The 26140-nt window shown below is 33.5% G+C and overlaps 3 protein-coding genes across 3 annotated transcripts; 2 read left to right on the top strand and 1 right to left on the bottom strand.

The window, feature by feature from the left end:
• The first annotated feature begins 14360 nt into the window (after window positions 1–14360).
• LOC123666091 (transcriptional repressor CTCF-like) lies at window positions 14361–15056 on the top strand. Its single transcript, XM_045600299.1, has one exon. It carries the CDS (start codon window positions 14361–14363, stop codon window positions 15054–15056), a length of 696 nt encoding a protein of 231 aa, XP_045456255.1.
• Window positions 15057–21089: 6033 nt separating this feature from the next.
• Window positions 21090–21856, bottom strand: LOC123666292 (zinc finger protein PLAG1-like). The gene has a single exon (XM_045600452.1). The coding sequence runs from the start codon at window positions 21633–21635 to the stop codon at window positions 21090–21092; it is 546 nt and encodes a 181-aa protein (XP_045456408.1). The 5' UTR covers window positions 21636–21856.
• Window positions 21857–22868: 1012 nt separating this feature from the next.
• LOC123666092 (juvenile hormone esterase-like) lies at window positions 22869–24959 on the top strand. The gene is made up of 4 exons (XM_045600300.1): window positions 22869–22878; window positions 22933–23075; window positions 23204–24495; window positions 24781–24959. Exons 1-4 carry the CDS (start codon window positions 22869–22871, stop codon window positions 24935–24937), a joined length of 1602 nt encoding a protein of 533 aa, XP_045456256.1. The 3' UTR covers window positions 24938–24959.
• Window positions 24960–26140: the final 1181 nt, after the last annotated feature.

Below are 26140 nucleotides of genomic sequence, written 5' to 3' on the forward strand. Positions count from 1 at the left end.
TAGAAAACCTATAATAATATAATTTTTTATTATTTTTGTTACCGATTTAAATAAAAGAAAATTTAAGTTATGATTTTGATATAATATAAATGTGTTGTAATGTTATGGTCATAATAGTGTATGCTACACACACACAAGTAATACAACGTACATAGGTAGACGATAAAATAATCAAGTAAATGATAACACAGAGTACTCAAAAAGTACTCAACATGTCTCGATGAAATATAAACGAAACTATGCAAATAGCGAGAGGCACCACCTATCGATTAAAAAAACAATAATCGAAACCGGTCCACCCAGTCACCAGTTCTGAAGTAATATACATAAAAAATACTGTCGAATTGACAACCTCCACCTTTTTTGTAAGTCGGTTAAAATATACCAAAAAGGGCTTAACGAAGGCCTCTAACTAATAGAAATGTTATTCTATAAGTAATTAATCAAAGTGTTAAACAATCGCTGCTAAATTTAGGCCAAAGTTACTGCTATGCGGTATGAGAACCAGTATCAACAAGATGGATTATATATAAATATCTTTGAAATACATATGATCGTCCGTTCCTAAGGTAAGGAACTTAATGCATATGTTACAAGTAACAGACGACTAATACAAAAATATATATTTTTGAATTAACTCCTTATGAAACCATATTTGACATGACGATATCATCATCGTCATGTCAAATATCTGATGACGATTTTCCTACACCGACTTTCATTCTCATTTCGTAGCGTACATTTAACTTGATAATAAGGGTTGCCGTAGCCTTTAGACGCCTGTAACACCAGAAGCATCGCAAGCACGTTACCGACTCTACCCCCGATCCTGTCCAGCAGCTCTCTACCTTACTCACAGGAACACAACACTAATTGAGAGAAGTGCTATCTAGCTGTGATCTTCTGTAAGGTTAAGGTACTTCCCAAGTCGGGCTGCTCCAAGTTCTCAGCAGCCCTCTTGTCTCCAATGGAGGCAATAAGACGAGGAGTTATCTCTTTGTTGTTGTTGTTGTTGTTCACGGGCTCTTTTCCGCAACTCGAAGTCTTGGTGCGCCTTTTTTTGCGTGATCGGCTGGTGGGCACTATTCGTGCCAGCCTAGCTCCTTGAGGAAGCCTAGCAGACCCTTCACGTTGCCGACGATTTCCTGGAGCAACCTCGGTGTCCCAAGGTGTAGTGCCCTGGGAGTTATCTCTTTTATTTTATTTTTAGCACTGCTACTCCAAAGTCCAAGTGTTTCGACTGCAAACGGCACAGAGATGTAATTTAGAATTAGTGACGTATATTTGCGCCGTTTAGTCATTTCAGCCTTTTCCGCTGCGGCTCCGGCTTTTAAGGCTGTTACCCTGACATGAGACGGAGCCAGTGTATCAACGCAGCTTGCCTCCCACAAAAGCGCCCGTCTCCTTTATCAGAGACCAACGTCAATCCATCGGGTAGATATCTTGTCCTAATCGCGACTAATTCCAGTAGGCTCGATAAGAGCAGGAACGTGGATGGTGGCAGCTCTTTTCATGGTATCATTTAGGAAACCGAGGCGGGAAAACCTACCTGAATACTTGTTGTTGGAAAGGGCATGTAGTCCGAAAGATATTACCTCCTTTGCGTACGGACAGCTGTGTTCAATCACAGTGTCATTCTGTCTATAATATAAATTAATAAAGAAGATTTTTTTTTGGTTGTAAGAAATAAACTCAACTGCTCCTAGACTAATTTTAAAAACTCTTTCAGAAGGAGAATGCTATGTTATACAATATGACTTCACGAATAATATATGATAGTAGTAACCTAAAATGTTAATCAATTTTCTAAATCACATAATATCATATAATCGTAATAAAAAGTATAATCTTAATAGTATTTTTTATCAATATTGTTACGTTCAAAATTTAAATTAAAAAAGTGAATATACCTATGTGTTCTAATACGATTTTAAAACACTGACAGGACTGAAGAGAAATTTAAATTTAAATTTATTTCAAGTAAATAATGATTAAAACCTTCAATTAAGACAAACTCCTTGGATATAATTTAAAAAAAAAAAAACAAATCAAACAGTTCCTATATATTTTTACGTAAAATAATTTTTACACGTGTAACGTAGCAACGCGCCACCCGCAATGGAGTGGTATTGCTACAGCGGTGCAGTAGTTACCTAACATGTACATGATACTGGCCAAAATTAAACTTTATGCTTATTTACGAAAGCCTATCGTCAATAAATAAATTTTGAAGTTAAATCATAAAATTTGATCTAATTTAATGTTATTTTATAACCCAACTTCGTAAAAAATAAATAATTAATTTGGAATTAAGCCTCCTCATTTACAAACATTTTTCGACTTTTGTTAAGATTCTGAAAATCAAAAATACCTTTATTCAAACAGGCAATTAATAAAAACTGTAAATTTATATTGAGACAATTGCAAAATCGTTGGTGGGTTTTTATTATACAATACCCAGAAAGGAGACTTTTTTTGCGCAATCGGAAATTAATTAAAATCAAAATCGAAATTAATTTAATAGTCTTCAAAAGCATTTTAAATTGTCATTTTGCAAATTGAAATTATATTAGTATACATTTGTACAGCTTCTCGTGTCAACAATTCCACACCAAGAAAATAATTTGGTCCCCTGACCTACCAATGCTACAATTTTGAACAGATATAGCTTGTTAAAAAAAATGTATATAAACTTGAATTCTTTTGGTTAATTATATCTACATTTTTACGGAAACTACCTCAATAATTTTTATTTAATATTTATTATAGTTTGCTCGTTAACGAAAAAAAAAACTGACTTCAATTACATCGACAAATAATATAACGTAGGTAAACGAAAAAAAAATCAAGTAAATATGTAGATACTCTATCAAATTTAAGTGGGACTACAAGATACCGTGTGGTGTCGGCTGAGTAGAATAGCATCACCCCCTTTCTTCCCGCGGGGGTCGTAAAAGACGACCGAAGCATAAACTTGGCTCAAAATCATCAAAGTCCTGGAGAAGGAAAACTTCATTTGAAACCCAGAATGGAGTCGCCCGTCAAGCATTCGTGGAATAGCTCTAAAATCTGAAAGACTCCTGCAGCTGAATAGGCTCCACAGGTATCGACTCGTCGTTACTGTGAGCCTAGCCAGTGAGGTCGAGAGGATAGCGCAGAGCTTAGGCAACTCTGCGTTTTCCTGAAGAGTGTCCTAGACGACACAGTGTCGGTCTGACACTGTCTAAATCGTCTGCAATAAACGGACTAATGCCAATAGACACAAGATAAGCACCAGCTTTCGATTAAAACTAGAATGATCAAAATCGGTACACCCAGTGAAAAGTTATACCTTACCTAACCACCTCCTTTTTTGGAAGTCGGTTAAGAACACCCAAAACCAAAGGATTTATTTAGTATGTTTTAAGTGTCTTTTTCATATAAATAAAAATATTTTTTATAACGTTGCTTATGATATTATTATATATTAAGGTGTTATAACTTAAGCTAGATTTTAGTAAAAACTAAATAATTTTACAATTATAGATATAAATAAAATTATAGAAGTCTTTCTTATCATCGATTATAATTTGGAGACTAATATAATTATTTACATATAACCTCCACGGTGCTTTTTTCTTTCCACTTCTAAGAGTTCTAGTAGGTACCTATAACGTTTTAAGCCTTATAAAGTTATAAGCTATGTCAATAGGCTTCCCAATATAAAAAATAAATGCGCCTATAAATATCAAACTTAGCGCATAATAAAAAAAAATCGAAGGAAAGTTCTGATTATGATAGGTACTTAATCTGAAGTAATTGAGAATTTATGACATAGCATATCGAAGTACGTCTATTCTTTTTTGTAATTATTTTATCCCTAGTTCATAAAAATTCCACTAGATGGCATAAGTGACACCTAGTAATGAAAATTTTTACAATCATTTGTATAATACCGATAAAAGATGACGCTGTACAGCATAAAAATTATCTGCTACATGATTTTACTATTAATAAATCAATTTAAAATATCAATAATAGTTTAAAAAATAAAATATCTAAAAAATATTTATTTATAGCTTATTTCACGACATGGGAAACTAGAATACAAATATAACAATAATCATATAATACAAAAATTTTGTATCGCACACTTACAATTAAGTTGGCCGACTACCGAACAACTAAATTGCGTACGTGTGCGGGCGTTTACAACTTAGGTGATCAGCTTTATTTTGTTGGTTGGTTAGCCGCAGACTCACGCAGACTATTCGGTTTAATCAGTGACAGTGTTGCTAGCGCGGTGCGTGTGCGTGAAAATGCAGAAAAAAACGCTCTAATTGCTCTAATAATAAAAAGAAGATGAAAACAAAAACGAAAATTTTGGCTGCACATATATTAAGTAATAGATTATAATATGGGAAGCATCGTACATTGCATTCTAAACTCAGATGTTATCCAGATATTTTTTTTTAATACTACAGAATGATTATTTCGTCTTTTGATGAACTCGTATATCTAATTGGGCCAGCAATAATCAAACAGGACACACCTTTCCGACTCGTTATAGCCCTTGAAGAAATTTTTTTTTTAAATATAATTAAATAATATACATCCACGGGCTTTTGAAACCCATGTCCTTTTTTATTTCTAAAACATGCTATTTTTTTTAATTAAGGTTCATCTATAAGTTCTTCTACTATACAAATGCTTTCGTAAAAAAAGCATTTGTATCTCTTCAAGACTAATTCAGATATGATATCACGAACACAAGATATCCACAAAAGTTATATGTACCATTTCAAAAACTAACTCTTTATAAAAAAAATATATACTGTATGGCTATAAAAATTGATAACACATTGCCTGATACCTTAAAAGACCTTACAACTGCAATGTTTAAGAAAAAATTATTCGATCTGCTGTTGGAGAAAATGTATTACGATGTTAATGACTTTTTAGTGCACGGAATTTAGGATATTAATTTAATGACCTTAAAGATAGTCAATTAAACGTCACATCTAAGAAACATATCAATTATGGTAGTGTTAATTATATCGTTTTAGGAAGAAATTATATAACAATCATATTGATAATGTATAATTTTTTTTCCAATTATAGTACCTATATTACTTATATAGTTTTGGGAAGAGATTATAACATATATTAATAATGTATAAATAATTTAATACTTTTTCTTTCTCAATTATATTCATATTAGTTGTATAGTTTTAGGAAGAAAGTAAATCATATATTAATAATCTATAAATAATTTAATAATATATAAATAATTCAAAGATAAATAATCTACAGTTTATGTTAAAAATATTGTATAATAACCACATTAATATTTAATATTTGCACACCGTAAGGTAGAACATGTTTGGACTATACAAATGTTAATCCTGTACAACTTCAACACCATGTTCTTGCAAATAAACAATTATTATTATTTTTCGTTTGCAACAACTGATCGGGAACCAGACGTCGTACCCGTCGACGAAGATCCGGGCGTAGGGAAATCAAGCGTACGCGTGTAGTCGTCTTCCATCTTGCCACAGAGTACTATGATATAAACAGGAATAGAGACCAATCTTGCTCCATAAAAAGGGGCCTGAAGAAACTAGCGCCATCTGTATTTTATAGTCAGAACTAAAACTTTGTGATACCGATGTACATATAGTTATGTATAGGTATATTTAATTTTATTATTTAATATTGTGCTTATTTCAGGGATTGAAAAATGAAATACAATTTAGCTAATAATGTTTTTATTACTATTGACCTCGATTGATTAATTATCCTATGATATGATATGTAAAGATTGAACATGGTATGGTAGAATATTGCAAAATTATCCATTTGGAGTGGCTAGATGAGTTAGATAGAGATATATTTCGAACATTACAATTGTGTTGAAGTTTTAGTACACACTTATCAAAATTGGAAACGAGACATTTCGCTATTGCTGGTATTAAATGTTCTTGTAAAGTATTAAATGTATGGCCAAACTCATATACAGTTAGAAAGGCCACCCTTTCAGTATAGTTAACAGTACTCTGTGGGCCACCCTTTCCAACTAATCTTGTATAATGTAAATTACTGATAGATTTCCTGGTTGGTAAAGGAAAAAATTGTGAAAACTACTTATGTGATGCTTATATCCATCCCAATTTCCAAGACATAATTTACAGAAAATTTAAATGTTACCTTATCGGCCCCATAGGTTAATATTTAAATTTTCTTTTTAAAACATTTAGCATGATATTTTTTAGCTTTCATCTGTACTTTATCTTCTTCATCATCAACTTGTCTTCTCCCAGATAAAATTTTATTTATTACTTTACAATAATTAAAATTCATAAATCTAATCACATCATCATCATCATCATCATCATTACAGCCTATACAGTCCACTGCTGGACATAGGCCTCCACAAGTTTACGCCAAAAATAACGGGAACTCATGTGTTTTGCCCATAGTCACCACGCTGGGCAGGCGGGTTGGTGACCGCAGAACTGACTTTGTCGCACCGAAGACGCTGCTGCCCGTCTTCGGCCTGTGTATTTCAAAGCCAGCAGTTGGATGGTTATCCCGCCATCGGTCGGCTTCTTAAGTTCCAAGGTGGTTGTGGAACCTTGTTATCCCTTAGTCGCCTCTTACAACACCCACGGGAAGAGAGGGGGTGGCTAAATTCTTTAGTGCCGTAGCCACACAGCACATTCTCACAGCACATTCATCTAATCACAGTATTAATTAAATAATCTATCATTTTTCTTTTATGCGTATTACATTGTATAAAATCAAAATTGACTAAGGAATAAATAGACGCTTTAATAATATCCTTTAAATAATGAAATTCTAAGTTTTCTTTGAGAATTTGATAAACTATGTCTTGGAAATTGGATATAAGTTTTATTAAATTTTTACTGGGAGTACAAAGCCATCGTCGACCTGCATACTCCCTGTATTTTATGTATTCAATTTCATATTCGCTTGTGAAATCATTTTTGCAAACAGAGCAATTTTTAAAAATAATTGTTTTTGTTTTTTTTTTCAAAAAATATCCGCTGATGTACTGTAGAGGTGCCAATATTCTTGGGTCCTTTTCTTTATTTTCTATGTCCTCAAAATTAATTTCTAAAATATTTTCAATATCAACTGTACAGGTCGACGTGGCTTCAGTATTTTCGTTGAGTACAAAGGAATATAAAGCATCGCATAAGTCATTTTCACAATTTTTTCCTTATGTGTGGACACTGTTTAAATTGTTTATTAAAAGAGTGGCAAGAGCGGACTCAAATTGGTCGCATGTCGGGTTAACGTTTCGACACCCGTAACTTCTAACCGTCCCAAAGAAATTCTCTAGGGGATCTTGATTAAGGTGCCGCAGCCAGACTGATGTTAGCCCATATTCAAGTCGTAATTTATTCAATAAAACTTGAAATCCCTCCAGTCTCCACACCCAATTTTTTATGGTCGGAACAATTTCGACCCTGCTAGCAGAAGTCACAAACTGCATCGAGTTAAAAACTTTTTTTGCTTCTGTCCATGTCTTTATATGGCCAGACGTTAGCGTAGCTGGGCCGAGTAGTGGCTTAGCATATTTATTTTTAGTATAACTTCCATTGACGGAGTCAAATACGTTGTCCATAAATAACAGCAGATCTGCAGTTTCCTTGCATTCCATGGGTAGAATTCCTTTATCTGAAAATAAATAATTGTGTTTGAAGACAAACGAAAAAAAACCGACTTCAATTACATCGACAAGTAATACAACGTAGATCGACGAAATAATAGTCAAGTAACTACGCGTTATCAAATATTACTCAAAAAGTAGTTATCAGATCTCGATAAAATTTAAATTTGACCACATGATGAACATCAGCTTTTCATTAAATTAAAAATTATCAAAATCGAAACACGCAGTAAAAAGTTATTGCGGATTTTCGAGAGTTTCCCTCGATTTCTCTGGGATCCCATCATCAGATCCTGGTTTCCTTATCATGGTACTAAACTAGAGATATCCCCTTTCTAACAAAAAAAAAAATTATCCAAATCGGTATATCCATTAGAAAGTTATGCGGTATAATACAACGTAGGTCGACGAAAAAAGCGTCAAGTAAAAACGCATTATTAGATATAACTCGAAAAGTAGTTGTTAGATCTCAAATAAATTTAAATGGGACCAATTGGCACACACCACCTTTCGATTAAAACAAAATTTGTCGAAATCGGTCCACCCAGTCAAAAGTTCTGATGTAACATACATTAAAAAAAATACAGTCGAATTGAGAACCTCCTCCTTTTTTGGAAGTCGGTTAAAAAGCTATTCATTCATATACACATCTAATTGAGTGTAAAACTTTATAGGGCAAAGGTTTCGGTAATTCTGTGTTATGTTTGGGGTACCTAGTGAACATTTTGTGATTACAAACTTCCTCGAAACTCGTCTCTACTGTACAAAAATGTCAATTTCAAGGAAAAGAAAAATGGCTAAATAATAACTATAAACTAAACAAAACAAACAATTTGCAGAATAGTCTTGGTCTGTGGACTCGCGTTGACTTTTAGAGATTCTAAGACTAGTTAATAAGTTTTTTAAAGTTGCCGATGCATGTTGAAATAAAAAAAAAAATGGAATAACAAAACCACGGGCATTATAAGCCTGTGAATATATCACTTACATAAAAAAATATATAAATTACCTGCTAGATATCCCATATTGGATGCCACAGTGCGACTAAACACCTGAGATGCAAATTTAACTTTCATCTTGTTTAATTTATCAGGATTTAAGTGGTATTCTGTTAGCTTTGGTATCAGCCTTATGGCTTTATAGACAGGTTTTTCTTTAAAAAGTTGTAATAAATGAGACCATTTGGCAGTTTTAGTCTCACCATCTTTAAAAGTTAAATTTTTAGTCATAAAATTGTTCCTGATACCCTTGAGAACGTGTGGGGGGTCATAAAGGGGAATGATTTCTTTATTATTTATTAATATTACATTTTCTTTTGGAGTTTCCCCTCTTCTTAAGTAGATACCCCTGGTCTCATTTATTAACAAACGTATCGCCTGACGATTATTTGTTTCTTGGTCACAGACTGATCCTACCACTATAAACCCTGCTTGTTGTACCTCAGTAATAACATTTTTTATCTGTTTAGCCAACTCTGGCCCTTTTGTGGCACTGGCTGAAAATGTATAATAAATGGCTTGTTTGAAGTTTTTAATCAGACCACGCACCATAAAGACTTGGGCGTGGTCAGCAAATTCTGGTTGCTTTTGCTGGCCATTATCTACTACCCCTGTAATTTTATCTTTTCTTTCATTATATATTATTAGTGCTTTTAATGATACTTCATCAAATAATAATATGCACAATCTTTCTGAAATTCTCATTTTTTCAGCCTTATCTTTTAATTGCATAAATATATTTTTATTTACCCCAGGTCGAAGATTGCATTTTTGAATCAGTTTTGCGATTGTCTGATTTGCGGGCAATATAAATATTTTTCTTAAAAATCTATATGGCTTTGGGCTCTGTTTAAAAATCGATAATGCTGCAATTTTTTCTTGTAGCGTGAATCGTCGTCCTCTATCCTTTTTTTTATCTTCTCGCAACTGTATCGACATTAACAGTTTTGCCGTGCTTGAACAATTCTCAAGTACATCTAGTGCTGTAGGATTGGCAACAAATTTTTTCGCTGCCTTTATTTCAGCTGTCTGCTTTTTAATTTTATTTTTTAACTTATTTTTTTTTTTTTGACTGCCATTACTTTCATCCGTACATTTATTTCTGGCCTGGAGAGCTTAAAGGTCCTAGCAGATACTTTCCTGCCTGAAAAGTAGGAAATGAATTTTGTGTGAGTATAAAAGTAAATTTGTTTTAAATAACTGTTAACTGTGTTGTAATGTTTTACTTGCGAATTTGAATAATAATTATACACAGTGTACACAGATAGTCATAATTTTATGTATTCAATAAACAATAAGAATGTAAAAAAGAAACACAGGACACACAGTAGTCAGACAGGAAATGCTGACCTCTAGTTATCCTATGGCAATAGTTCTATTAGAGTAATAATTTTTGAACACGGATGAGTATTTTCGGAGATTATACCTGTCCACATTTTACCTCTTTACAATATAGAAAAAAACATTATAAAGACTTAAGTGGTTTGAAAAAGGAAATCTCCAGAATCCAGTTACAAAAATTCTGTCAGGATATAGGATACCTCTTTATACCAGAAAAATTAATAGTTCCAGAGGGAATCTTCATGCGAGTGAAGTTGCGCCTGTGCCTCTGTGTGTTTGAGCTCAAACACACATGAGCAGGAGGAGATCAAACTTATTTTGTATTATATGATTATGTGGTCAACATGTTTATAATGGTATGAAAGTCATTTAATTTGATTAAGTCTAGGAACTATACTAAATATGTTTAGTAGTTAGTATTAGTAATTATATTCTTATAATTTAATTTACAAACAACCATCACCTCCATCCTTCCAACATCCAACACCTCCACCACCTCCACCACCCCCAACACCTCCAACACCTCTAACACCCCCAAAACCCCCAACACACCCAACACACCCAACACCCCAACATCTCCAACACCTCCAACACCCCCCAACTCCTCCATCACCCCCAACACCCTCAACACCCCCAACACCTCAACACACCCGGCACCCCCAGCACCCCAACACCTTCAACACCTCCAACACACCCGGCACCCCCAGTATCCCCAACACCTCCAACACCTCCAACACCCCCAATACCCCCAACACCCCCAGCAGCCCCAACACCTCCAACACCTGCATCATCTCCAACACCTGCAACACCTGCAACACCTGCAACACCTGCAACTCCTGCAACACCTGGAAGACCTGCAACACCTGGAACACCTGCAACACCGGGAACACCTGCAACACCTGGAACACCTGGAACACCTGGAAGACCTGGAACACCTGGAAGACCTGCAACACCTGCAATTCTTGTAACACCTGGAAGTCCTGCAACACCTGGATCACCTGCAACACCTGGAAGACCTGGAACACCTGCCACACCTGGAAGACCTGCAAGACCTGCAACACCTGGAACACCTGCAACACCTGCACTGTGTCCTGTTCACACGCACTGGAGTCCTATCTCAATTTTGAAGACACAACCACACACAAAATTACTTTCTGATCACAAATATGAATTAGTCAGGGGAACATTAGCTCAACTCAACAACAAATACATAACACAGAAAGATCACGAAAATAAACAAAATATCGCAAAAAACCGGCGCAAGCGTCAGAAATTAGCAGACATTTGTAATTTGTATCAAAGAGAATTGTATTGTGTGAATTTAACACAATAAAATGTGTGTTTAGCGCCATCTAGGTATATGAATTATAAACATGCTTTAAAACTGCCATCTCTTATTTATAGTTGTCACTTTTCTTAGGATTATAATTCGACAATATTAAAAAACACATCTAAATCTATTTTGTAGAGGGACTACATATACTTCGTGATTTTGTATCATTGTACCTATTGCTGTCCCCAGTTTTTTGTACTAAGATTAATCGCCCTGCATCTTGCCGTACGACTGACCAAATAAGTTGGAGATAGTCAGCGAGCTTGTATAAGGTAATCGTGCTAATGAACAGTTGGACAACGTTTTAATTGTACGTCGATCGGAAGTGCATTTCGATTCTGATACGATCGGTATCCAATTAGTTGGACAACTTAGTTGGAGAAGATGGAAGACGACTACACGCGTACGCGTGATTTCTCTACGTCCGGATCTTCGTCGACGGGTACGGCGTCTGCGTCCCGATCAGTTGTTGTAAACGAAAAATAATAATAATAATAATTGTTTATTTGCAAGAACGTGGTGTTGAAGTTGTACAGGATTAACATTTGTATAATCCAAAATGTTCTAACTTACGGTGTGCAAATATTAAACATTAATGTGGTTATTAAACAATATTTTTAACATAAACTGTAGATTTATCTTTGAATTATTTATATATTATTAAATTATTTATAGATTATTAATATATGATTTACTTTCTTCCTAAAACTATACAACCAATATTAATATAATTGAGAAAGAAAAAGTATTAAATTATTTATACATTATTAATATATGTTATAATCTCTTCCTAAAACTATATAAGTAATATAGGTACTATAATTGGAAAAAAATTATACATTATCAATATGATTGTTATATAATTTCTTCCTAAAACGATATAATTAAAACTACCATAATTGATATGTTTCTTAGATGTGACGTTTAATTGACTATCTTTAAGGTCATTAAATTAATATCCTAAATTCCGTGCACTAAAAAGTCATTAACATCGTAATACATTTTCTCCAACAGCAGATCGAATAATTTTTTCTTAAACATTGCAGTTGTAAGGTCTTATAAGGTATCAGGCAATGTGTTATAAATTTTTATAGTCATACAGTATACATTTTTTTTATAAAGAGTTAGTTTTTGAAATGGTACATATAACTTTTGTGGATATCTTGTTGTTCGTGATATCATATCTGAATTAGTCTTGAAGAGATACAAATGCTTTTTTTTACGAAAGCATTTGTATAGTAGAAGAACTTATAGATGAACCTTAATTAAAATAATTGTGTTTGCTCGCAAACGAAAAAAAACCGACTTCAATTACATCGACAAGTAATACAACGTAGATCGACGAAAAAATAGTCAAGCAACTACGCGTTATCAAAGATTACTCAAAAAGTAGTTATCAGATCTCGATAAAATTTATATGTGACCATATGATAAACATCAGCTTTCGACTAAATTAAAAATTATCAAAATCGGTACACCCAGTAAAAAGTTATTACGGATTTTCAAGAGTTTCCCTCGATTTCTCTGGGATCCCATCATCAGATCCTGGTTTCCTTATCACGGTACCAAACTAGAGATATCCCCTATCCAACAAAAAAAAATTATCAAAATCGGTACACCCTGTAGAAAGTTATGTGGTATAATACAACGTAGGTCGACGAAAAAAGCGTCAAGTAAAAACGCATTATTAGATATAACTCGAAAAGTAGTTGTTAGATCTCAAATAAATTTAAATGGAACCAATTGGCACACACCACCTTTCGATTAAAACAAAATTTGTCGAAATCGGTCCACCCGGTCAAAAGTTCTGATGTAACATACATAAAAAAAAAATACAGTCGAATTGATAACCTCCTCCTTTTTTGGAAGTCGGTTAAAAAATAGCATGTTTTAGAAATAAAAAAGGACATTGGGTTTCAAAAGCCCGTGGATGTATATTATTTAATTATATTTAAAAAAAAATTTCTTCAACGGCTATAACGAGTCGGAAAGGTGTGTCCTGTTTGATTATTACTGGCCCAATTAGATATACGAGTTCATCAAAAGACGAAATACTCATTCTGTAGTATTAAAAAAATTTTTCTGGATAACATCTGAGTTTAGAATGCAATGTACGATGCTTCCCATATTCTAATCTATTACTTAATATATGTGCACCCAAAATTTTCGTTTTTGTTTTCATCTTCTTTTTATTATTAGAGCAATTAGAGCGTTTTCACGCACACGCACCGCGCTAGCAACACTGTCACTGATTAAACCGAATAGTCTGCGGCTAACCAACCAACAAAATAAAGTTGATCAACTAAGTTGTAAACGTCCGCACACGTACGCAATTTAGTTGTTCGGTAGTCGGCCAACTTAATTGTAAGTGAGCGGGAGCACTTACTTTAATTTTCACTTGTGACATCTCTGTTTTTCTAATAAGTAATATTCTAGTTACCCATATCGTGAAATAAACAATAAATACAAAATTATGAATTATTAGCTGGGCCTCGCGGTTTCACCTGCGTTGATTTGAGTTTTTTTTTTTTCGTTAGCAAACACAATTTTTGTTAAAGTCGGGTTTACTTTTCAATGCCAATAATATTTAAAGCCAACCTAATAAAGTTACAGTAAATAACACAATTTTAAAGATCTTATCGATTCTTATACATTCAATACCTACTAAATATAGTAAATACATTACGAAATAAAATAAATTAAGTTGATATTTTAAATTTTTAACACATTTTATATTTTATCGATTCAGAAATCTTCGCGACTGTGAAATGGTAACACTGCTCTATTTACGCATTGGAATTGACAATTTTCAACAAATACTTAGGTACCAATTTTCTAATATTCAGATACATATTTTAAATAAAATAAACCATTATGTGAATTTCTGTGAATGTTTATATAACTCAATTAGCTAATAGTTTTATGTATTAAGAAATAACCAAATTAATAACTACTGTGTACCTGTTTCTAAGATATAATATGAAAGACTAAGCATTAATGTATTAAAATCATGGGTGATTTGGACAATTCGTTGCTAGTGGAATCACTGAAGAATTACTCCGAAAACCAATTGATTAAAAGTGAAATCGATAATAATCTTGCGTACTGTGCTATTTGCAATGTGAATTTTGTCGACGCGAGTGAATTCGAACAACATAATATCGAAACACACGGATTAGTTATGAAAAAGTATCAATGTCTATATTGTAGCGCTAGATTCCGTAGACAAGATCATTTAAAACGGCACGTAACCAGCCTCCACACATCCGAACTGAACATATTATTATTAAAATGCCCCGTTTGCGATGAAGAGTTTCCTCGACGGGATTTAATGCTCAAACACTTGAAGAAAAAACATGTAAATGCGCAGTCATTTGAGTGTCGAATATGCCTTTATAAAACCACATCTCTAGACGACTTAGAAACCCATAATAATACAAATCATACTTTACAAGAAAGCCACAAGTGTTCGTACTGTAAAAAACCATTTAAAAGAAGGGATCACATGCTCCGTCACATTAAAACGCTACATCTAAATCAGTACACCGTCTGTCCGATATGCTGTCAGCACTTCAAACGTAAAGATCACGTCGTGAGGCATTGTCGTGAGAAACACAGTGTGGAATTTTTGAACGGTAAAATCGTTAAATTACAGTATGCAAATGGAATATCACAAAGTTCTACTACAATGACACAAAAACAATAGTGTATGGGTTAGATCATTAATCTGCCTGAAAGATGAGAAGATCCTGTATTTTGTATCCCAGCAAACTCAATTTGCTCTTTATTTATAGTACAATTTAAATATGCTTTTTCAAAAGCTGGTGGTCTAGGTATACAATATTACATAAGCAGCTTCAAGTAAACCACAAAATGAAGTGTCTTAGTATGCTCCAGCAACAATTGTAAAAGGGCTTTACTTTAAGGGTTGTTATACCATGTTATGTATATTTTATTATATTATTTTTAGGGCCTGCTTCACCGTTTGCTGATAACACTTATATACCAATAGCAACAATATTTTGATGTTTTTTTTTTACTAGTTTATCTGACTAACATTTCTCTTGGCAATCTGTGAAACAGGCCCTAAAGACGTGTTTTTAGTTCCATCAGTAATTTATGAGGGATTATCTTTATTAGCTAAAGGCTTTATATGTTAATAAAATATTAAAAGAACTCTAATTTTGTTGTTATTATCATTTCCTAAACTTAAAGCAATTGTTTCACTTACATTAAACTTAATAATTAGTAACGTATCCTTGTAAAGCTTTTTCGGTTACAATAGTAAAAGAAGCTTAAATTTTTTTATATGATCAGCGTGGCAAACAAGCATATGGTCCATCTAATCATACGCAGTAACCAGAAGCTTCTCAGGTTTGTTGGTAGCCCAAACCGACGTTACCAGGAGTTCTACTTTACTCAGCAAATAATCAACAACAATACTTGAGAGCTGAATTATTTAGCTGTCATCACTCATCATCACTTTAGCCTATCGCAGTCCACTGCTAGACATAGGCCTCCACGAAGATGGCGTAAACTCATGTGTGTTGCCCATTGTCACTACGCTGGGCAAGCGGGTTGGTGACTGCAGGGCTGGCTTTTTCGCACCGAAGACGCTGCTGCCCGTCTTCAGCCTGTGTATTTCAAAGCCAGCAGTTGGATGGTTATACCGCCATCGGTCGGCTTTATAAGTTCCGAGGTGGTAGTGGATGTGGAATATCCCTTAGTCGCCTCTTACGACACCCACGGGAAAAGAAGGGGTAGCTATATTCTTTTCTGCCGTAGCTACACAGCTGGGCCTTAAAAGGGTAATATAATAGTGTTTGCTGACAAAAGAAAAAAACCGACTTCAATTACATCGACAAGTAATACAATGTAGGTAGAAGAAAAATAGTCAAATACGCATTATCAAAGATTACTCCATAAGTTGTAATCAGATCTCGATAAGATTTAAATGTGACCACATGATAAACATCAGCTTTCGATTAAATTAAAAATCATCAAAATCGGTACAATCAGTAAAAGTTATGCGGTATAATACAACGTAAAAACGCATTAGATATGGCCCTATGGCATATCTAATAATGCGTTAGATCTCAAATAAATTTAAATGGGACCAAATGACACAAAAAAATTGTCGAAATCGGTCCACACAGTCAAAAGTTCTGAAGTAACATACTTAAAAAAAATTCTATGGGTTTCCTTCGATTTCTCTGGGATTCCATCATCAGATCCTGGTTTCCATATCATGGTACCACACCTGGTATATCTCCTTTCCAACAAAAAAAGAATTATCAAAATCGGTTCATAAACGACGAAGTTATCCCCGAACATACATTTAAAATATATAATTATATAGGTGTACGGTCGAATTGAGTAACTTCCCTTCTTTTTTGAAGTCGGTTAAAAAAATAACAAAACATATTTATAGCAGTTTATTTTAAAACTTTACAAATAAATTAAGTACTTAAATATAACGATTAATACTAAATTCATAAGGAAATAAGTCAGGAAAATAAATCTAAACTATTAATCACTTGCTGCACAGATATAAGAAAATATTCGAAATGACGACCGTTCTGGTTCTGTAGTCGCATAAAACGCCCAATATAGGACATATTCCTAGTCTCTACTATGCATAACGATCGCTATCAGGTATTATGATAACAATCTGAGCCCACAGCTTAACGTGCTCTCCGAGGCACGGTGGGGAGACCCATAAGAACAACCAGACTGAGAAACATTTGTACAAATAGAAATATGTGCAATATTATAATATAAATACGTATGTCTGCAACGAGATTCTGCAAACACATTTCTTTTCGCTAAGACTTGTCTCATTAGGCAAACTATTTGCTACTAAATATTTTATTTCCATACATTTTGGATCACGCGTTCATACATGTTCAATAAAGATAGTATTCAACGTTAAATTTGTCTTCATTTAAGCAGCCAAGAAAAACTGCTGACAGCAGTTTGAACATTCCTTGGCGTCAGCTGACAAATACAAACTTTGTCTAATGATTCACAATTTCACACCATTAATGATGCTTCGTAACGCTATGTTTACAAAAAAAAACGGAGTTATCAGTACTGAATCACATAAAAGTAAGCATTTTAAAACTAATTTTCGTTTATTCTCTTACTTTTAAGTCATTTGAAACTAACATAAAATTACAATATTGAATATTGGAGACTGGACAGTATTTTCATAAACAAAACACAGAACTGACATAAACTCACCATATTATTTTTTAAAGTACAATATTTTACAATCTCAACCACACTGATCATTCTCCTTCGTGTCTTTTCTATCCCACTTGACATTGGCGAAATCGACAGTGCCCCTGGCACAATTGAAAGCCATTAAGCCCAGGAATAATAAAAGTACAATATTCTATTTAAAAAAAAGCGGGAAATTATTTAAAAAGTTACACGACATTTTATTTATTAAAAATATTTTACAAATTAATTTACTATTTTACTAAAACAATTTAATCAACAAGCTAATCAAAATCATTGTTAAAGGACGTATCTTTTTATAAAAATGGATAAATATGAAAAATTTTGAGTGAAAATTAATTAAGTATAAAGCTAGCCATAAGTACATTATAATACTTAAAAGCTAAATAACCTTAAGTACTAAATAATCGAATAATTTATGTTTTAAAATACGTACTTTAGAAGTATAAAATACTAATTCGAGACACATATTTTAATTTTTTTTTTTTTTAATATTGCAAGATATAGCCATATTAGTTATTTCTGGCATCATGTAGATTGGATACAAGTGAGAGACGTTAAATTAATATGTTTATGAGGTAATAATTATATGTTTGCTCGCAAACGAAAAAAACGAGTGTGCTTTAAACCACACGACCGAAGTAAAACTTCTTTACTAACTTATATCTCCCTTTAGTTTAACGCCTCCCGATTGTATTGAATATCTATCTTTTAAAGACAGTTGTCGAGCAATATTGGACAGAAGTACATAGATAATTTACATTTCTTTTTTGTTTTTTAAAGTTCTATAGAAACTTTTAAAAATTAAGAAAAAGATTAAAATACTTTTTTTCTTCTATATATTTATGGTAGAACAGCTATTATCTGTTGGATAGATTATTTAATAAAATTAACTATACCTAAATATTTTAGCAAAACTAAATTAAATTTATTTTAAAGGTACTTAATTTTATTAAATTATTATGATACTGTTATTCATCTAAAAAAAAAATTAGTTACAAAAATAGCAAACAGTTATAATGTTTTCTTTATTTCTACATTACAGTATAATTAAATAATTAAATTAATTTATAAAATTATAATACACTGTCTTATGACGTCGTAAAAGAGAGACATTGTTTTAAAAGTAAAGTTAGTCATAGATGTCACAACAGTCACACGACAGAGACAAAGTGTTCCATTTGCAAAAATGAATCAAAAAGTTGTAAATCATTAAACCCTATGGCCTGTTCTAGCTGCTGTTTAAATCTACTTATGTACAGGATAAACTTTACCCGGTGAAACTGGCCTTAAAAGTCTATTCTTCGGCTATTTTTTGTTTTCTTTATTTTTATTTCTTAGGCGAATCTACAGATTTTCACAGAAGTGGTATCTGTTAAAGCTATTTGACATATAATGGTTTTTTAATACAGCTAGGTCAGATTACCGTAGCCTAAGACGTCTACAACACCAGTAGCACTACAAGCGGGTTGCCGAACCTACCCCCCAGTTCCCAGGAGCTCTTATCGCCTTACTGACCACGGGAACACAACACTGCTTGAATGCAGTAATATTTACCTGTGATCTTCTGTAAGGTCGGGGTACAATACTTCCCCAGAGGTATGGTATATCCGATAGACCATCAAACTTAATCTTAAAGAAATTTCTATTCAAAAAACAATTTGTTTATTACATTAGTTGAGGTAAAACAAATCCTAAAGGACCGCTCTGGTGTAGTGGTACAAACACCACTCACACCACAGTCAAGTCCATAATACAGTCAACACCAACGGTTTGCAGGTTAGAATCCCATTCAGATTGGATATTTGTATTTGTATGTACTGCAGAGTACGACATGCGGTGTCGACTTGTAGTCAAACATCAAAGGCGTTGGACCACTGTATTTATTTGTACACTGTACCTATATCAAGGATGCAATGATGATTTCTGAAGTGAAAACTTCTTTTGGCGAACCTCACACACAAATTTCTTCGTAGGTAGTAAGTTAGGCTGATCTGCCACGCTCTGAGGCGAAACGCTCGATCGGGTGAACTCGCGACCGCCGAGTGTACCCGAGCGAGAAAAATACAGGCAGCTGCTCTTCGCTATTGTGTTGCTGCGTTAAGTATATTCAATTACTATGTAATAATTGTCATTATTTATTTAATAGTAATTATTATATTATAAATTTCAAGAGAAGTTTTCATGTCTGCCGTGCGATCTTAAGCTCATACTCCATTTTTACTGGTATTTGGTTTAAAGATCGCACATTTAACGAGAAATAAATTCGCTTCTTGTTGAGCCTACGTGATTAATCGACAACCCTAAGTGCTTTTACTTTCTAATTATAATAAATCAAAAATTCTGATGATCAGGCTGTAGATATGGCAAAATGAGTTGCGTGAAATAGAACTGTTAGGGCTTGTTTCACCTCAAATAATATAATACAACTTTTGGAATCACACGTCGCAAATAGAATTATTTATTTGTTAAATGTTGAGTATCAATATTTAACAAATAATGTTATCTATACGAATAATATTAAGCTGAAGTTTGTTTTTGTTCTCTTAATGTGCTAATCTCTGGTTCAAATTGAAAAATTATTTTTGTGTCGTATAGCCTATTTACCAGAAAGGCTTATAGGGTATATTTTTCTTAAAATTATCACATGTGAAACGACAAGGCACAGCTAGTTGGTGAATAAAAAAGAAATATATAGAATTTTATCTGTTGGATACAGTTATATAACTTTAAAATTATAATCTCATAGATTGCATTTATAAGCTTTTTTTGAAATAATTCATTAGTTTGCATTGTTATGGATTAATTAATAACTTAAGCAAGATTCGATATCTTAAACAATAATCAAAAACAACTTTACTAAAAATGTTATCAAATTTTATATTAATAAATATTATTTATTGAAATTACAATACATTTACATTAGTGAGAATAATGTAGATGAAATTTAATTACACAAATCGAAATACATACTTCAAAGAAGTAATTTGATAGTCACAACTTTACGAATAACACATTTACTAAGGGGTTGTCCATGAATTACGTTCACAAATAGGACATTGCTTAGTATGACGATATATGACAAATGAGAGAAGTTATTTATCTCTATCACTAAATCTAATTATAGGGAGAGGGATAGCTTTTTGATGTAATATCTATTATGTGGTCATTGAAAGTTTGCCGTTGCATGACAAGCAGAGAGAGTGACTGAAGAGTACAATGTACGTACGTAGTACGTGACGTATCTTTATCGATACATTGAATTAATGCGTTGGCGTTGCGCCAGTGGAGCATGGTTGATTCCATCAATATCACATAGAGTGGAGACCACAACGTATATTATGCCAATATTACTTTAACAGACAGCGAAATCTCACAAATATTTGAAAAATGAGAAGATTATATATACTAAATATTATAATCAAATATAAAAAACTAAATATTTTACCACTATTGTAGTAAAGTGAACAAATTAAATAAAAAACCTACCGAACAATCATAATCTCTTATGTATCCGATTCATGTGACTCGAGAGTGACTGCTTAGCTTTGAACTTGAGGGAGCAGTGATCGCACTCAAACGTAACATTTTTATACGTATGTTTATTGTTCATATGCTTCATAAGCCGATCCTTACTTGTGAATTTCTTTTGACATTTTAAACACGAATTCTCAGCGAGTATCTGCTTTAATTTCATGTGTCTACGTAAACAGTAGCGCGATTTGAACGTTATAGCACAGGTTTCGCACTTAGATTTGCTCTTTATCTGATGGTGTGTTTGACAATGGAAATCCAGATTATTCTTTCTGTTGAAGACGACCTGGCAGTCGTTGCACTCGAATGTCGCTTCTCTCTGCTGGGTTTGATGATTGGACGTCATGTGACGGAAGAAATGACTGTTCTGAGTGAATTTAACACGACAGAACTGGCAGGTGTATATGTAGCTTCTATCGTCTTGTTTCTGAGTGAGTTCCTCCTTTTTTCTATTCGCGGGTCTGGTTATCCGGATCCTCGGGCCGGTTCTGACTGGTTTCTTATTCATCACGAAGCCGTTCCGGAGTTAATAAATGAACGTTATTGTGATCATGTATATTGTTAGTAATTGGACACACGTAGGCAATTCGATTCGCATCTATAGTTGTATTTTATGTAATTTCGTAATGATACAACAGTTTTTTAATGATGCTTAATAAATAAAACGGTAACCGTTTTTATATTTCATCGAAATTAAAACAAATTTGATTCGATAGAAATGTATTTGAGAAACGTCAAAAAAATTTAAGTTTGGCAAAGTACGTTCGGAAACTTTCGTGTGGACTTTCACTTTTGTCTAATAATTTTCTTTGCTTATACATATATCCTGAACATAGCTTTAATGCACATATTTAACTTATTAAGCCCATTTTTATTTTATTTTGTTATATATTGGACTATTTTTAATTGTTTTTTGTTTTGCGTACGAAATTAGAAGTCTATTCTTCAGTTTTATTTCATAATATGCAAAAAAAGATTATCATACCGTAACATTTAATACCAATAACTCATACGCCAATGTATACATGATTATAATATTTACATTTTTTTTTAATTTTATAGTGAAACTAGCTGACTCGGCAAACTTTGTCTTGCCGCCAAACGCTATTTAGAAATAGGGGTTGATGATAGAAGGATGAAAATTTAGGGTTGTATGTTTTTTTAAACTCCAAATCATAATAAAATAAAAAATAAATAACTGATCTAAAAATTAAAAAATATACATATATTTAGGGGTGGACTACCCTTAACATTTAGGGGGACGAAAAATGATGTTGTTCGATTCTCAGACCTACCCAATATGCACAAAAAATTTCATGAGAATCGGTTAAGCCGTTTCGGAGGAGTTTAACTACAAACACCGCGACACGAGAATTTTATATATTAGATACTACACTTGAATATAAAAAAAAATCGAGACTTTTTCTCTTTTACTCTTTGTAATCAAAATTTAAAAATAATCAGACAAATATTAGTCATTACCAATTAACTAATCAATTGCATAAAACAATTACATAATACATCTTTTGTTTAACAATAATCGAAGATCTTTAAAAATCTGATAAAAGAAAAATCACGTACAGTTTTTTCATAACAGGTTAAAAAACACGCACAATATGTTAAAAAAATATACAAAAACTCTTAACTCGATTAAAATAAAGTTCAATTTTAAAATGAAACTTGTTTATGAATTGTAATCAAAACTTTGTTTGAAAAGATTATTATAAAAGCGAAATTTAAAATGATTGATGGTATGTTTTCAAGCTGAACTCAAGGGATGGGTACATTCCGTGTTTTCATTTTAGCCGCCATTTTGAGCGTTGGGTATACGCTTGAGAAAACCAATGTAGTGCTAACGAAGGAAGGGAAAATCGAAGGATATTTAGCGGCTAACGGCTTATGCTATGAATATGCCGGTATTAGATATGGAGTTCCTAATAAATTTCGGGTAAGTAAACTTTTTTGAATTATTTTTAAATATCTATACTCATTCAACTAATATTGTAAGTGTTATTATCATTATACTATAATTGTCATTTTGAAATATATGTAATTATCAACCATTTTTTTTCGCAGGCTCCATCCCCACCACCAAAGTTCTCAGATGTGTACAAAGCTAACAACCCCAACGTTATATGCCCGCAATTTCCAACACATGATCCTCTAACTGCCCCAAGTGAAACCGAAGACTGTCTGGTACTAAATGTTTATGTCCCATCATTCCAGAACAGCACATTCCCAGTCATGGTATTCCTCCACGGCGGAGACTTTGGGGTAGGATCTGGTTCCCCAGCGTTTTATGGGGCAGAATATTTGATCACGCATGGTGTGATTGTCGTCACTTTGAATTATAGACTCAATGTCTATGGTTTCCTTAATTTGGGTATTCCTGAAGCTCCAGGAAACGCAGGCTTAAAAGATGTTAGAGCGGCTTTGAGGTGGGTTAAGGAGAATATTGCCAGTTTTCATGGAGACCCTGATAATGTCACTGTTTTTGGTCAAGGTTCTGGTGGCTTAGCAGCTATATATCTTACAATGTCAGAATCAACTAAAGGTCTATTCCATCGAATAATATCAGCAAGTGGTACTCCATTCGCACCACAATCCTTCGATGCCAATCCGTTAGCAACTGCCCGACAAGTTGCCAAATCTTTAGGTGTTAACAGTAAAAAACCAAAAGAATTACTAGATTTATACCTAAATACACCAATAAATAAAGTCGAAGAAGCAATAGGAAAGCAAATGAATCCTAAATCAGTATTCCTACCATCAGTAGAAAAGATATTTGACGGTGAGGAACCATTTTTGACAGACACACCCTACACGATTCTGTTTACAGGCAAAAAACACAAATGCTTTAATCCAGTGCCAATTATAATTGGTATCAACACTGTGGAAGGCTTGACCAGTACATTGGATTACTATACTATAACAAGCCTAATGGACAGAATTAAGAATGAGGATTATTCCGCTCTCGATCAGAGAAGCCTGATAATCCCTCCAGAAGATAAGGAAGAATTCCGCAACCTCATGAAGGAAACATTCTTCACTAACACAACATCCGACGAATCTTTGGTTGGTGGAATAATTAATTTAAACACAGATTTCTCGTTTGTCGGTCCAATTTCCCTGTTTACAGAACTATATAGCAATAGTTCTGGCATGCCAGTATACCAATACATATTCAATTATATTGGCAATCGCAATCTTGGAAGGATATTAACGAATAGCAGTTTGGATGCAACAGCCAATCGGGATGAATTGTTTTATATATTTGAGCTTGAGAGGATGCCTTTGCCAATGGACGAAAATGACGCCAGGATATTGACATTTATGACGATGATGTGGACAAACTTTGCCAAATATGGGTAAGACAATTTTAAAATATTTAATTTTATTACCAGCATTTTATTTCGCCACTAAAGTCGTCAGATAGGCAATCTACCTGACAGCTGGCATAGGAAATCTACCTGACATAACCGTGTACCGTAGACTATCGATTTACTTGGTATGCTTGATAAAAATGTAACAACATAATTTTAACACTGCATCGGAAAAATCACAAGAGTTCTGGCTACCTTACTCACACATACATACAATACAACTTGAAAGCAACGTTAAAAAAAATTACTTTAGTTTAATTTTTTTTTCAGATCACCAACCCCAGATCCAAGCAATGGTGAGTGGTTGCCCCGTTATCACCTATCGATAGACTTAGAACCTCAGTACGTCGCGCCCTTGACACCTGAAAGAGCGTATTTCTGGCGCCATTTCTATTTTAAATATGGCGCTGATATACCGAAAGAATAAATTTTTAATTGCATAGTTTGTAATAACTTATTTTTCTTTATTTATGTTTTGAAATAAAAATGATTATAAAAAAAATATAATGGTTGTTTTTTTTTTCACCTATATGCCTGTTGACCCTCAAACAGAAACACAACACTGCTTGAGAATAGTGTTATTTAGCTATGATCTTCTGTAAAGGTTAAGGTAATTCCTCAGTCGGGCTGCTCCAGATTTTAAACAAGATAAGTACATGCCCCAGAGCCCTTAAAGTATTATTGATAATTGATATCGAACAAAAACGATAAATTTTCAGATACAGAAGGTTTAAATAAACTTTGACAAATTTTTTCAGAAATACTAGTTATTTATTTAGCCGTATTTATTGTTACAAGTCCTTTGTTCAATATTAAATACAGATAAAACAAAAATTCCGTGGGTATATAAAATAAGAATAAAAAATAATACAAAATAAATATTATTCAAACGACAAAGTTTCTCAATATTTTTATTTAAAATCTATCTTAATGTATACACAATATATTTTATATTTCAATATATGATTTCTATCAAGACAATATTAATAAAATAATTGAACGATCGATTAACGCATAAAAATCTGCATGCTAAGGTGATAGCATCTTGTTAAGGCACTTGGTATGATTACGGTTAATTCGTCAGTTGTGGCTAAACTTTATCCTGTAGATAAGCTATGAATAGAATTTAGCAGCAGGAGGTAGAATAGATATAACTATTACTTTTAGATTCATATTTGCGAATAAAAATATCTCATACGATTCAGCCTGTAACATCCCACATCTGGGCATAGGCCTCTCCTTATGTAGGAGAAGGATTGGGGTGGGGATTATATAATACTAGCGACCTCTGTCCGTCCATATTTTTTACACGATAATTAATCACCAACATATACTTAAACGTAAGGCATAAGTATTATTTCAATCGGTTTACCATTTATTTGTCTAGATATAATTCTTCTTCTTAGTCGCACACTCTTGTCAGAGTGGTCGTGGCTGCGCTGACGAGGTACATAGTGGGGTGTTTGGTGGGTCTATAATATTCTCGAGGGTAGCTCTCCTGGCGATGTGCTTCCATTTCCCTCTTTTGGAGGCGTCGCGAGTACACTGGACCATGGTGGACTCACTAGCCCTTGTGATGACGTCTATCCAGCGGGTTGGCGTTCGACCGCGTGCTCTCTTGCCTTCCACC

Source organism: Melitaea cinxia, chromosome 25 (genome assembly GCF_905220565.1).
Source record: "Melitaea cinxia chromosome 25, ilMelCinx1.1, whole genome shotgun sequence".
Classification (NCBI taxonomy): Eukaryota; Metazoa; Arthropoda; class Insecta; order Lepidoptera; family Nymphalidae; genus Melitaea; species Melitaea cinxia.

Coding starts and splice junctions, on each gene's coding strand:
- LOC123666091 (XM_045600299.1), top strand. CDS start 14,361: ATGGGTGATTTGGACAATTCGTTGCTAGTGGAATCACTGAAGAATTAC.
- LOC123666292 (XM_045600452.1), bottom strand. CDS start 21,635: ATGAATAAGAAACCAGTCAGAACCGGCCCGAGGATCCGGATAACCAGA.
- LOC123666092 (XM_045600300.1), top strand. Junction 23,076..23,203: donor GAGTTCCTAATAAATTTCGG/GTAAGTAAACTT, acceptor TTTTTTTCGCAG/GCTCCATCCCCACCACCAAA. Junction 24,496..24,780: donor ACAAACTTTGCCAAATATGG/GTAAGACAATTT, acceptor TTTTTTTTTCAG/ATCACCAACCCCAGATCCAA.